The sequence below is a fragment of the Periophthalmus magnuspinnatus genome, chromosome 13 (genome assembly GCF_009829125.3).
Source record: "Periophthalmus magnuspinnatus isolate fPerMag1 chromosome 13, fPerMag1.2.pri, whole genome shotgun sequence".
Classification (NCBI taxonomy): Eukaryota; Metazoa; Chordata; class Actinopteri; order Gobiiformes; family Gobiidae; genus Periophthalmus; species Periophthalmus magnuspinnatus.
The window spans coordinates 2046842-2061504 of NC_047138.1; the positions used below are offsets into that span (position 1 = coordinate 2046842).

Genomic DNA, 14663 nt, shown 5'->3' on the forward strand with positions numbered 1-14663 from the left:
CGAGGGCCACATCAGCAAAATGTCTGCGCTCAAAAGGGCCAGATGTAAAATAAATGTAACTACTTTTTTAAACTTTTTAATTAACTATTTCTGTATTTATTACTTATTCAACTTACAAACATTGCTTATTCATTTGCATAGATGTAAAAATATAGCAGTGTAATGGTGTATCTCTTGATAAAATAACATGTTAAGACCGTCATACCTTTTAATTTATTCTGTCGAGGGCCACATTAAAAGATGTGGAGGGCCTGATTTGGCCCAGGGGCCTTGAGTTTGACACATGTGGTTTACACGGACAACAACATTTAAGCTAAAAGTGTCTGTCATACGCACTTTAACAATCACAAATCCACGTGACACAACCAAACCACAAACTATTTTTTCATAGCGCCGCGATTATTTCCACATAAATACTTCCATTTGTTTTTACCGCAGCTTCACGTCTGACTCTTCGTAGTTGCCGTGTTGAGTTGTTTGTGCCAAATCAAGTGTTTATCCATTCTCAACTGTCAACACGACGTATGTATGTGTCTGGGAAAGCACAGAAAGCATGAAATTACTGGTGGAGTCTGTGGCGTCTGGTGTAATTACGCGCTGCTGCCTTCCACATTGGCAGCATTAATAGATTAAGATGCGATTTACGATATCAGACGTATCTTCAGATGTGATAAGAGCCAATTATCAGGGCACAAACACGAGCCGCCGCCGCCGCCGTGTCTGCTCCGACCCGCCATTGTCTCCCTCGCACACGTAATTAGCTGCATTTCTCATTAAACAATTAGTCAGATATGAGCCCGATAGTCCCTGTGGCATTGTTTGGTGTCACGCCTTTATATTCCCTGACATTTGCAGATATTACGCCTCTGTTAATTAAAGCTTTCAGACAGGCAATATACAATACGTCAGCTTAATAAGTTGTTGAATAAGTAATGCACTTTTGGTGGTTTGAGTCAGTGGTTTGAAATGGGAAGCATTTGTAGTGTTAATTTCAGTGTTTAATTGAAAAACACATTATCTTCCTGACAAATGTCTTCCAATCTGCGCGTGCTGTGGGGAGAGGACTACTCCTGTCTCCTTCTGATACTTAATAAATGCGAATAACAGAAAAACGTGTTCATTTTAAACCGTTTGCTTTACTCTTCACTTACCGTACGCATCTGAACATCCTAATTATTCACCAGGATGAGCTTATTAACACTTTTCACAACTTTGTAAGACCAGAAGAGCGTTTGACGTCAGTGTAAAGAACAACAGCTTTATAAATAGATGCACACATATATATATTTGTACTAAGGCACAAACGTGGTACAGAGCCTTTAACGATTATTATATTTTCCATCGTGAAATCTGTACATAGTGTGTTTTAATTTGCTTTTCCTACGTCGATTGACAGAAAATACACTTCATATAAATGACATTAAAAACAGGAACGTAATCTTGAATTATCACTGCTTTTGGTCTCGTTGTAAAGTCTCTCTCTGCTCAGGAGTCGTCTGTTGTTCAATGTTTGATTGACGTTTCTCTGCAGTTTTACAGATTGACCCATAAAACTGTGAGAAAGTGTCAGTTGTGTCAAAAAAACTCAAATTTAAGTGGATGGTTTTAACAGAAAGTACAGCGGCCATTTTCTGATGATAAACCACGAAGAGAGTCCAAAGTTTGGCCGGACTGAGAGACAAAGAGACAGAGAGACAGAGACAGAGAGACAGAGAGACAGTGACAAAGATACAGAGAGACATAGAGACAGAGACACAGAGACAATGACAAAGAGACAGAGAGAGACTGAGAGACAAAGATACAGTGAGACAGTGAGACAGAGACATAGAGACAATGACAAAGAGACAGAGAGAGACTCAGAGACAAAGATACAGTGAGACAGTGAGACAGAGACATAGAGACAATGACAAAGAGACAGAGAGAGACTGGAGACAAAGAACAGAGAGACAAAGAGACAGAGAGACAATGACAAAGAGACAGAGAGACAGTGACAAAGATACAGAGAGACATAGAGACAGAGACAGAGTGACAAAGAGACAGAGACACAGAGACAATGACAAAGAGACAGAGAGAGACTCAGAGACAAAGATACAGTGAGACAGAGACATAGAGACAATGACAAAGAGACAGAGAGAGACTGGAGACAAAGAACAGAGAGACAAAGAGACAGAGAGACAATGACAAAGAGACAGAGAGACATAGAGACAGAGAGACAATGACAAAGAGACAGAGAGACAAAGAGACATAGAGACAATGACAAGGAGACAGAGAGACAGAGTGACAAAGAGGCATAGAGAGAGACAGAGAGAGACAGAGTGACAGAGACAGGGAGACAGAGAGGCATAGAGAGAGACAGAGAGAGTGACAGAGAGACAGGGAGACAGAAACAAAGAGGCAGAGAGACAGACAGACAGAGTGACAGAGACATACAGAGACAGACAGAGACATACAGAGACAGAGAGACATACAGAGACATACAGAGACAGACATAGAGACCGATCGAGGGCCATAGTTTGGTCATGAACACAGTGAACACTTCAAATCCGTGTGTTTATTAAAGTTAAACTGAACCTCGCCCTTTATTCACACTCACATTAAATATTTGAAATGGACTTGTTAAAGCAGATTTTCGGAAATATACAGTAAAAAGTACAGTTTAAAGTAACATGGGCCAATTCAGGAAGTTTGAGGACCAAGAAAAATTGGTCTGAGGGCCACATTTGGTCCCTGCGCCACAGTTTGGACACAGTTTATCTGATCTTTCGACCCCAGTCCAGCGAAAAACCACCTCATATTTACACATTTCTTATTCAAACACTGTCGGTTTAACTTGATCAATAAATATTTGTGAAGTATAATGTGCTTTTTGGTGAACAGTGATGTTATTTCCAGATGTAGTACTTTATAAACCTTTAGAACATTGTTTAATTCGTTATAAAAGTATGAATCGATTTAGATAATTGATTATTATATTGGATTGTTAATATTTCTGTACTTTTGAGCGACGTCACACAAATCTTCTTCTACTCAAAGTCAAACACAAAGGTCCTTCTTTAACTTCGAAAAACAAACTTTACCAATTCCAGTTATTTATGTCAATTTACTCAAAAAACACAACATCTAACGACCTCGTTCCGCCGTCTAAATGTGCGTTTTCGTGAGTTTTTCGTTGTTTTGATGATTGGCAGACAGTTCAAAAGTTCAATCTTCAATCATAAAACAACTTGACAATTTACAAAACGACTTAAATTCCATTATTACTAAATTAGTATTTTTTAGAAAGAGACACACTTTGGAGATGTTAAGTTTGAATCGTATTATCTTTGATTTGAAGCGCCACATAAAGGACTCATACCTTGATTCCAGCGGCAGTCCATTTTATTTTAACTATCTGCTTGGACCTCGGTGGTGCCAATTAACCAGCTGCTATGACTACAAGCCTATTATTTCCAAGTTAGCCTCAAAGTAAAGTACTTTCCAATGTTACGAAAGGTGAACCAAACTTTTCTAACGGATCAGCTCTAGATTCAGCTTTGTCTTTAGTCCATTTTGTGTCTTTTGCACATGGATGGACTAACTTTTCACAGATTATTTTCCAAGAGAGTGATTTGAATTTGAGTTGTGAGATATAAAATTGGACAAACGTGCGAATGAACTTAACCCGGGAAAGCGCAGAAGTTAGCAAACTACTTTTTTTTTTGTACGAAGGCTGATTTTTAATAGTTTCTCTTCTCCTTTACCCAGTCAAAGTTGTGACTCGTGTTCTTTGTCCTTGCTGTTTTTTCTTCGTAGCGTCCTTGCCGGTTTTAGTTGTTTACGCTCTCCAACAAAACACAAAACCTGGAAAAATACTTGTAAACTTAAAAATCTTCACCAATTCAAATTTGTTGTATGATTCTTATGATGTACCGCATGGACTTTATAAACTCTTTTACCGTTAAGACTCGATGTTTGATTGCACACGCCTGTTATACGTCACTCATCATGAATTGTGCGGAACAAACGCGAACGGAACTGAACTTTCTGCAATCAACAAGTAATCAACACGACGCTGTATAATTTCCATACATTACGTTGTTAGATTGTCAGTTCGTACCTGCGCGTGTTAACGGAGTGGGCTCTTTATATAGTCGCTCGAGTGTTATGTCAGGAGGCAGCGGCGGCGAAGCTAACGGTGAAGCTAACCGCGCAGGATTGGCGTTGCACTTAGTCCATGTAAAACAGCACATCAGCCCGTGTCAAACTGCATCTCTGTCAGTCTGACTTTTTAAACTTGGGTTGAACCATAAATTGTGCGGTTAAAGACGCACCATGTGACTTTTCTGAGTGTGCGTCAGTTGTTTGTTGCTATGAGTTACCTGTGGTATTGCTTTGTGTGGATTGTTTCACGTTACGGCGTTACACTTTGGTCTTTGTTTTTTGGTCTTGGTGATGATCAGATATTTTAAAACTTACTGTATGAATGCGTGATAAGTTTAATGCCATGCTACGTAACATTTTAGGCACAGTAGCATCACTATGTGTCCTGAATATGTGCACAAACTGACTGAAATAGTGGGAATTGTGCAATAAGTGGAATGTGCAATGTGTGGGATGTGCAATAAGTCCTTTACTCTCTCACCCTCTACCCTCTCCTCCTCTACTCTCTCATCCTCTACGCTGTCATCCTCTATGCCCTCATCCTCTACGCTCTCATCCTCTACACCCTCCTCCTCTACGCCCTCCTCCTCTACACTCTCATCCTCTACGCTCTCATCCTCTACGCCCTCATCCTCTACGCTCATCCTCTACGCCCTCATCCTCTACGCTGTCATCCTCTATGCCCTCATCCTCTACACTCTCATCCTCTATGCCCTCCTCCTCTACACTCTCATCCTCTACGCTCTCATCCTCTACGCCCTCATCCTCTACGCTCATCCTCTACGCCCTCATCCTCTACGCTGTCATCCTCTATGCCCTCATCCTCTACACTCTCATCCTCTATGCCCTCCTCCTCTACGCCCTCCTCCTCTACGCCCTCCTCCTCTACGCTCTCATCCTCTACGCTCTCCTCCTCTACGCCCTCATCCTCTACGCTGTCATCCTCTATGCCCTCATCCTCTACGCCCTCATCCTCTACGCTGTCATCCTCTATGCCCTCCTCCTCTACGCCCTCCTCCTCTACGCTCTCATCCTCTACGCTCTCCTCCTCTACGCCCTCATCCTCTACGCTGTCATCCTCTATGCCCTCATCCTCTACGCCCTCATCCTCTACGCTGTCATCCTCTATGCCCTCATCCTCTACACTCTCATCCTCAACGCCCTCCTCCTCTTTCTCAAAGGGTAAACGACAGTTGAAATCATCTAGAACCCGTCAGAACTGATTGACACATGGAGAGCTCCTGCGTGGGTCGACCCGAGGGAGGATAAGAGTTTGGTGCAGAGGATGTGAGAGAGAGAGAAGATTGCACGGACTCTTTTCACTCCGGAGAACAACTTTGTAAACCATTTTCACTCCTCAACTTAAACGAACAGCCTAAAGATTATTTTTATTGTCCTCATTTAAGGGTTTCACCTCAGGTACGAAAAGAAATGGGACGAGAGGAGACGGGGGGGTCAGATTGTTAGAGAGACACTCAGAGGCTGGTGGGTCAGAAAAGACCTCAGTGAAAAGCTTTAAATGTGTCTCATCTGGATCTGAGACGTTAAATGTTCAGTACAAAGAGTCACAGAGAGACTTTTTAGATTATTTACTTCACAAATCTGTCAACTGGACGAATCGTTTTAGGAGTGAAGACGTTTGGCTGCTCGTCCAAGCTGCTCTGGTCAGATTACTGCTGCACACGAGCCTGTTCAACCTTTAACGACCCGCTGTTGTTCTCTTTGTTCTTGTTTGTTTTGGGTCTGAGGATAGACCTCCATCAGACCGCCATCAGAAAAGTTACATCGTGCACCTTTAAATGCAAATCCCATTGTATTTCGCCAATTAAAACAGTTTCAGTTTGTGATTATCTTCACGCTCTTCCGAATGGTTTGAAAAGGTCAATTAGTTCAGTTGAAAAATAAAAATTGACGCTAGAGTTTTGTTCACGCTCTACAAAAACGAGTTAGTTCTTCGCCAAATGCCAGATAAGTAAAAATATCTACATGTTTTTTAGCTTCCTGTTATAGCTGACATTTTGAGACTTTTTTGCCATCCAAAAGTTCCAATATCTTGTTTTAAATTGCTAATCGCTACGGCAAAAGTCCTAATCCGTTATTATTCTACAAAATAACTGACGTAAGTGTGTGTTTTGTGTTTGTCTTGCAGCGGAGCCACTGGACGGAGAGGAGTTCTTGGACATTATCGGCATCATGCGAAACCAGGCGGGTCGATACGAGTGCAAAGCCAGCAACGATGTGGCCACGCCCGACTTCAAATACGTCAATGTAGTGGTCAACTGTGAGTAATGAGTCCACACGGCACCGGACACGACACCGGACATGACACCGGACACGACACCGTCACGTTTGTGCTGCACTTTATGAGCACGTGTAAGCAGGGCCGGGCCTAAGCTGAGTTTGTCTCTGGGGCCCCCTCCCAACATTCTGACTCTGCTCTCATCACTTTGACCCATTATTTTTGTGTTTTTATGACCAACATTAGACTGAAAACATCCAAAAATGTCACAACTACCACAGTCACAAGAACAGAACACAAACATATGAAGGGGAAGGGGAAGATTTTTGAAATTCTAGACATTTTTTCTTAGTTTTTGGTGGATTTTAACGTGTTCCAGTTGCGACAGTGTTCTTACTTTTATATTACGTCGGGTCCTTGCTCCGGTGTAAACACAGAGCTGCCCTCACCTCTGCCCGACTCAAAAACAAACGCAGCAGTAGATATTTTAAACAAATGTAATAGTTTTAGAGGGATATTTAGGCTGATGTAAACACACAAGGCCTGTGTCCAATAAAACTTGATATTTATATGTATTATTTTCTGTATAAATGTATGGGCGACGGCTGAATTGATACAGTATCTGAAATATTTAGGATGGAAAAGCGAAATTACACAATAAACACTCGAATAAACAAATTTTATTGTATTTGGAACAAGTGGATCAAGTTTCTCGCCTCATTTAGAACAGACTTTTTTTTTACTTCTCCATTTCGGGTGAAGAAATATTTGACGCATTTACAGTGTTTGACTCCCCGGTTCTTGTAAATAGTTTTGTTTTTACTTTTTACTTTTTTAAATACACTAAAATGGGCTGGGACTAAGAAGTACTTTGAATAATATTGCTGTTTCATGTAGTATCTGAACTGGAAGGATTGTGCTTGTACTATGTGTTCCTCCAGAAATAAAATAAAAATTGAAGGAAAAATAATAACTGCATGGGCTCTTGGGGGCCCCCTAGTGGCCTTGGGACCCTAAGCAGCAGCTCATTCTGCTTGTAGTCTGGACCGGCCCTGCATCAAGACAAAAAACGTACAAATACATTCACGATTTTCTGATTTCACGCTTCAAATGCAAAACAAAACTCACCAAACACATATATACTAAGAATTTAACGTCAAATCTGTGTAAATAACTGCATGAAATGTCTGTTACTTTACAAATAATATTCCTCAAGTTGGATTTTTTAAAACTCTATTGTAAAAAAGTACTATTTTACCGTAATTTCAGGATTACAGCTGCTGATTGCAAGAAACGGGGGTGTATAAAGTCATTCAAATGTGATTGTGTTTTCACTTTTATTTTCTTTGCCAGTCTTGCGCAAATAATAAAGCACTCGGCTGTTTCATTTTGCTTGTTTGGTTTGACAAAAATAAAACCTGATTGAGGAAATGGAGAATAGTATTTGAGGACATCATGTACTTTTTTATGGAAATGATCAATATTTAAACTGATTTAAAACTAAATGAGATGGATAAATAAATAAACAAATGTGTTATTTCAATCTGTACATGCACCAGTCAAGAGTCTGGACACAGCTTCTTATTCAGTGTTTTTTCTTTATGTTTGCTGCTTAGTTATATACTACGTTTGAGTTATATAAAAAAATATTTACCAGACTATAAGTCGCTCTGGAGTATAAGTCGCACCAGCCAAACATGCATAATAATGAAGAAAAAAAACATAAGTCGCACTGGACGATAAGTCGCATTTTTGGGGAAATTTATTTTACAAAATCCGAGACCAAGAACAGACATTTTATCTTTAAAGTCAAGTTATAATAATAAGAATAAAATAGAGAACAACAGTATCTATTAACAGGATTATTGTTGTGAGATTCAGCTAAAACATAGAGACAAAATTGGACAGGAAGTAGTGACGCTAACAGGAAGTAGTGACGCTAACAGGAAGTAGTGACGCTAACAGGAAGTAGTGACCAAGAACAGACATGTTCTCTTTAAAGTCAAGTTCTAATAATAATAATAAAATGTGGACCAACAGGCTGAATATCAGTACATCACGCTAACGTAACACATTTATATTTATTCAGCTCCATGAAGCACAGACAGAACTGAACACGTGTCTGGTTTGTTAACGTAAGATATTAACAGTTAATCAGATAAATAAAGCAGAAAAAACAACAAGTTTACTCTGGATCTCACTCCAAATCAATAAATCCACTGAATTCTTCATCCTCGGTGTCACTTCTGAACAAATCCACCAACTCCAGAGAAAACGAGAATGTGATTTTATTTTAGTTCAGTGTTTAATGTGTAAATGTTAAATGTTGATATTTTAAATGTTGAGTGGTTCAGGAGGAGTAGATACTGGTCCAAGTCTAGAGCCCCTCGCACGACTGTCACTGTGACAAGAACCAACATGTGACATTATAGATTTGAATCATTTCACATATAAGTCACATCTGAGAATAAGTCGCACCAACGACAAACTATGAACAAAAGTGACACTTATAGTCTGGAAAACACAGTCGATTTTAGACACACATCAAAATATGAAGCAAGACGTATGAAATTATGCAGCACATTTTAACTCTTGCTTCTGTCACTGAGCTTCACCTGACATGGTCTCCACTCCGCAGATGTGACCTGTCAGGGCTCAACAGCGCAAAACCAAGTCCGTGAAAGCAGCGACCGACGCAAAAAGGAAGGGATATTTTGAAGAATCTAAAATACAAAACGTTTTTTTTATTTGATTACACTCCACTCCACATTCATAATTTCGATACTTTCAGTGAAAATCCACACAAACATAAAAAGCGTGCGTCCAAAACTTTTGTCCGGTGGCGTAAATACATCCACAGACGAGTTAAATCGAGAGCGTTTTAACATCTCCGTGGTGCAGCTCAGTCTTAGAAGTCGTGGAGCACCCTTAAACCCCGTCTGCCTCCACCTTTTGAGTGTAATATTTTTGGAAATCTTGTCAGAACTGATCCGCATCACATTTGACGCACTTCAGACTGACGTAGCAGACAATTAGGCGTTTGAAAGTGAAAGGGCTAATTGCATCTTGTCAGGGGTCCGTGGACGACTTGATGAGCGCCGCATACGTTAGCTCCAGCGCTCGGATGAATAGCGAACATTCAGACTTTTAGAATCCTGCTCTCACTTCAGAAATTCCCTTTGAATTTAAGCTTTTTGCCCATCGCTGCTTTGGTCCCACCAGATTCCAGCCTCTGCCTCTCGTAAACGGGAAACATTTCCACTTTTCCACATGAGCTTTACCCTTGACCCGTGCATTATTTAAACCAAGTGTGTCCTGAATAATTGATCTGTGCTGTATAGACGGTTTTCTTTTGTAATTCGATTGACCAGTTATTGACATTTCAGCTAAAAATGTAAACTCTAGCATTTTTAGGCCTCTGTTATGAAACCAGATGCCTTTTTTTTTTTTACCTTTGGGTTAATTAACTTCATAATTTCTATCAAATACATGAGTGAAAACCATGACATCACACATGACATATAGATACAAACATTATCTTTACACTGTTTTTATTCCAGAAACGTAATAAAATATCACCTGTATTTTCATTATTCATTCTTATTCCGTGGTCTAACACAATATTTGATAAAAGTGCAGTTCCACTTTTACCATTTCCTTTGGTCTACAAGAAAAACCGATCAAAAAAACACTGGTGGACATGAAAGAGGTTTTCTTTTAAGCCGGAGCCTTATTTGAAGCACAGGACATGTTGAAAGAGCATGATTTTCAAAGGCATGTGAGGATTTTAACACGTGAGGCGCAGGGTGTTAAGGTGTGATTTTGTACCTGAAATATCCCGTGTCTGATCTTTATGTTGTTTCTGCGTAGATCCTCCGACAATACAGAAGATCCAGAGCTCGGAGACTCCGGTGGGCAGAGTGGGCATGCTGCAGTGTGACGCCAACGCCGTGCCCAAACCCGAGTTTGAGTGGTTCAAGGACGACAAGAGGTGAGTCTGCTGATATTTACAGTACAGTACAACAGCACAACTGTGTACTTCATCTAAGGTACTGATATTTACAGTACAGTACTACAACACAACTGTGTACTTCATCTAAGGTACTGATATTTACAGTACAGTACAACTGTGTACTTCAACAAGAGGTGAGTCTGCTGAAGTATGAGGCTTAAAGCTGTTTGTACAGAAAAGTACTACAATACAACCGTGTACTTCATCTAAGGTACTGATATTTACAGTACAGTACAACAGCACAACTGTGTACTTCATCAAATGTACTGATATTTCACATAAAAGGTGCATTTGGAGTTAAAGTACTCAGCACAAGTTTTACTTTGGGAAGTTAAAATTGTAATTTTCTCTGTGTGGCATTATATCTATAACTACAACTACTACTACTACCACTACTACTACTACTACTACTACCACTACTACTACTATTACCACCTCAACTACAACTACGTCTATTTATTCTACTACTACAACTACTAATACTACTTCTACTACTTAAACTACTGCAATTACTTCTACTTCTTCTACTACTACTGCTACTACTGCTACTTCTACTTCAACTACTACAACCACTAATACTACTTCTACTACTTAAACTACTACAATTACTTCTACTTCTTCTACTACAACTACTACTGCTACTACTTCTACTTCAACTACTACAACCACTAATACTACTTCTACTACTTAAACTACTACAATTACTTCTACTTCTTCTACTACAACTACTACTACTGCTACTTCTACTTCTTCTACTACACCCACTTCCTAAACCTGTTTCAAATAATGACCCTCTGTTTTTATGATAACGCTGTAGTTAAAGATCCACTATGTAATTTTATCCAATGTACAGGTCAGATCTGTGGAGAGGCAAGTCACAGTCAGTGGGAGTAATAAAAACATGACAAAGATCTAACACAGACATGGAGAGACGCAGTAAAGTTCCACAGTGCACTTTTTCAGTCTGAGCTGGGTCCTGTTTTTTCACATATTTATTTTCTCAGAGACTGAATCTTTTGTTGTTTTGAGAAGAACTTTTATTTTACATGTTTCACACACGTGTTTTTTCTGTATCATTCTGCAGTTTGACCCGTCGCTTTGCCTTGTGCCTCACGCTGTGTTTGAAAAGAAACTGAATCCTCTCCTGAGCCGCGAGGTCGATCCTAATCTGACATAATGTTTTATAAGCAGCACTTGTGTGTAATGTTCACCTTTGCCTATTGACAGGCTGGACGCGCTCGCTGTGTACGGGCGCTCGCTGTGTACGGGCGCTCGCTGTGTACGAGCGCTCACTCCGCCCATTAAAGAGCGCAGGCCATTAGCTCCAGCACAAACAACAGCAAACACCCCTCCCCCCTCAGCCGCGCCGCCATAAAGTCTCATTATTAGACTCAGGATTCCCAGAAACATCACATTTTTGAAAAGCCCATTGTGTTTTCACTTTACTGGAAACGTCGTGTGTTTTAGTGAGTTTGATGTACGTAAAGCTAAAGATGTTTGGGTTTTTTTTTTTTGGGAATGTTAAATGTTAAATCACATTTTCTTGAGACTTTAAATGACAAAGTTCAAAAGTGTTTTGGTAAATAAAGTAACTGGTGTTTCCTCTAAAGGTCGTTTTGTTAAGTATTTTTGATGTTTTCGTAGATACTGTGTACTCTGTATATTCCAAATAGTTCCTGCAAATCAAATCAGTTTCTGCATAAAATGTTTGTGTCGTTCCTTTTTTATTTATTTATTTTTATTTTTTTAGCATTTATTGCCACTTAAAATATGAAATGTTGATCCTATTAATATTTACTGTCACATTTTTCCATCTAAATATACATGTTAAATGAACTAGGATGTAATGTAATAAATAAATAAATACATAAATGAAAAAAAAAAACATAAATAAATGAATGAATTAATTAATTAATAAATACATTAAAAATAAATAAATACATAAATGAATGAATAAATAAATAATTAAATGAATGAATTAATTAATAAATAAATACATGAAAAATAAATAAATATTAAATAGAACAACTTAAACAAAAAAAATGTGCTTTTGTATAAAATAAAAAATTAAATAAAAAGGGATGAATATATATATAAACGGGATCAACACGTCAATTTAAATTTCAGCAAAAAATGTTGATAATGCAATTTTATTTTTTTATACAGTTGGTCCTCATTTAAAGATCCGACTTTATGGTATTTTCTGATCTGTTCCAGTGTCGTTTCCTCATCACAAACAGACCTGGAGTTGTGTTTTGTTGCATAAAAAAAGAGTTCTTCTCTCAAACAGAAAACACTCTGTTCCACCTTGTGACATCATCATGTGGTGATACAGGAAGTGCTTCACGTGCATTTTAAACTCACACCTTCACTAGGATCATTTGGATCATTTCATCCCTGGAATTGCCATTTTTCCCTGAACAAAATGATGTTAACTTGAAAACTACCACTTCATGACATCACAAGGTGGAACGGAGCATTTTGAAGTTTGGAGATTTAAACAGACTAATAAACTACGGTCGCTCAAACATGTGTAAATGAACCAAAACACAACTCCGGGTCTGTTTTTGAGGAGGTACCAGTGCTCAAACTCGACTTAAACCTCACACGAGTCCATTTTGTGTAATATCAGTTCTTTAAAAACACATTATTACATGTGGTGTACGACACGACTAAAACAGATTGTTCCGTCATCGCCACATCATCGTACAGCGCACCTCCAGCCGGCTTTGTTCCTCTCCTGTTTTGATTACCTAATGTTGCATTCACTTTCCATCTGGAAAACACAAACTCCAGTGAGTAAGACAAAGATGCTTAAACGAGTTTGTACTGGCTGGAAACAAATGGTAAACTGAAACGCCTCCAAAAGTATTTTCTTTCTTTTCAGCATTCTGACAGATTCCAAAACTACTGCTGACAGGTTTGCCAAATAAGGCGAAAACATTTCCATTTCAAACTGAAAAAACTCATTATTCTAGCGCCACAATACTCCGAACAGTATGACAACACAGCCAAAAGAAATCGCAGAAATCCACACAGAGGGAGTTTATTTTTGGTGAGAATTTCAAAGAATGTTTCAATTTGGCAAAGAAAACCCTCCAAATTGATTATTACCTGATATTTTACAGTCGAAATGAGTCAGTTCTGAGCACGAATTAGACTCTCGCTCATATTTTTTTTACTTTATAGATAATCTGTTCTGAAAAGCGTCAGTCACGAGCGCTGATTGGACCATAATGAGATTGATGAGAGGTTATATTTGAAGGTGATGCACGGAGATAAATTGGCAGACCAACCAAAGTCATTCTGTTTCTTTTGACAGTGTCCATAAATTCCCAGCATATGACTTTGTACAGACCTTTACCACTCCGCTGTCTTCTTTTTTTACACTTTTATAAATGTTCCACCTGTCCTTCAACACTACATCATTTAGTTACTTTGTCAGAACCCGGCTGAAATATCTCTATTGTAGTTTATGGCCAAAAATACATCATTTCTTTCCAACAGAACTACAAAAAAGTCTCCTCTACCTCATGTTAAGTGCTGGATATTCATTGATTTTCATTATAACCAGTCAAACTTACTCATTACGTGTATTGATTCACTGAAATGGCTGCAATTTGTGGGTTTTGGATGATTCGATTTGTCATTTGAAGGATTTTGTGAGGGCCGTGTCTTTGTCTTTTTAATTACGAAGGCAGATTTAGATCAGCTCGTCTTCCTTTTCTAATGTTTGTTAATATCGTCCAGGTCTGATTCACAGTAAAAGCCAAAAGTTAAATCTGTAACTGGACAAAAGGTTGTAGAAGTGACGACGTTTGCGGTTCATCTAAGTCTCTTCTTCAGTTCTGGTCAATGGATAAAACATAATCGTGTATATGGATTTGGAAAGATATAGATATACTGTTTACGGATCAGGAACAAAATTTAATAAACTATGGCGCCCTTTCTTAGATTATTTTGAGAAACCTTCAACTACTGCTGCAGAGTGTCCATCCTCAGACCCAAAGCAAACAAAGGAAACAAAGAGAACATTAGAGTTAGCCGGGATGCTAATGTGAAAGCACCGATTAAGGGTTGAATGAAAACACTTCGTATAGTTTTGATTGATTTGATTTTGATTTAGTTTATTATTAGAACCTTTTAACCCTTTAATGGGCTCATAAGACGCCATTAACAAAAATACAATAGTCCAGACGTGTGATACGACAGAAAACAACAATAAACTCATTTAAACAAACTCATCTGCCACTTCTTCCAGGCTTTACATAG

General features: G+C 38.9%; 1 protein-coding gene across 1 annotated transcript in view; it reads left to right on the plus strand.

Moving 5' to 3' along the window:
- lsamp (limbic system associated membrane protein) overlaps positions 1-14663 on the plus strand; it is a 365491-nt gene that overhangs the window by 335293 nt on the left and 15535 nt on the right. Inside the window, exons 5-6 of the mRNA XM_033977510.2 lie at positions 6290-6421; positions 10250-10370. Of these exons, the coding sequence (XP_033833401.1) occupies positions 6290-6421; positions 10250-10370 (253 nt within the window). The remainder of the gene's footprint in view (positions 1-6289; positions 6422-10249; positions 10371-14663) is intronic.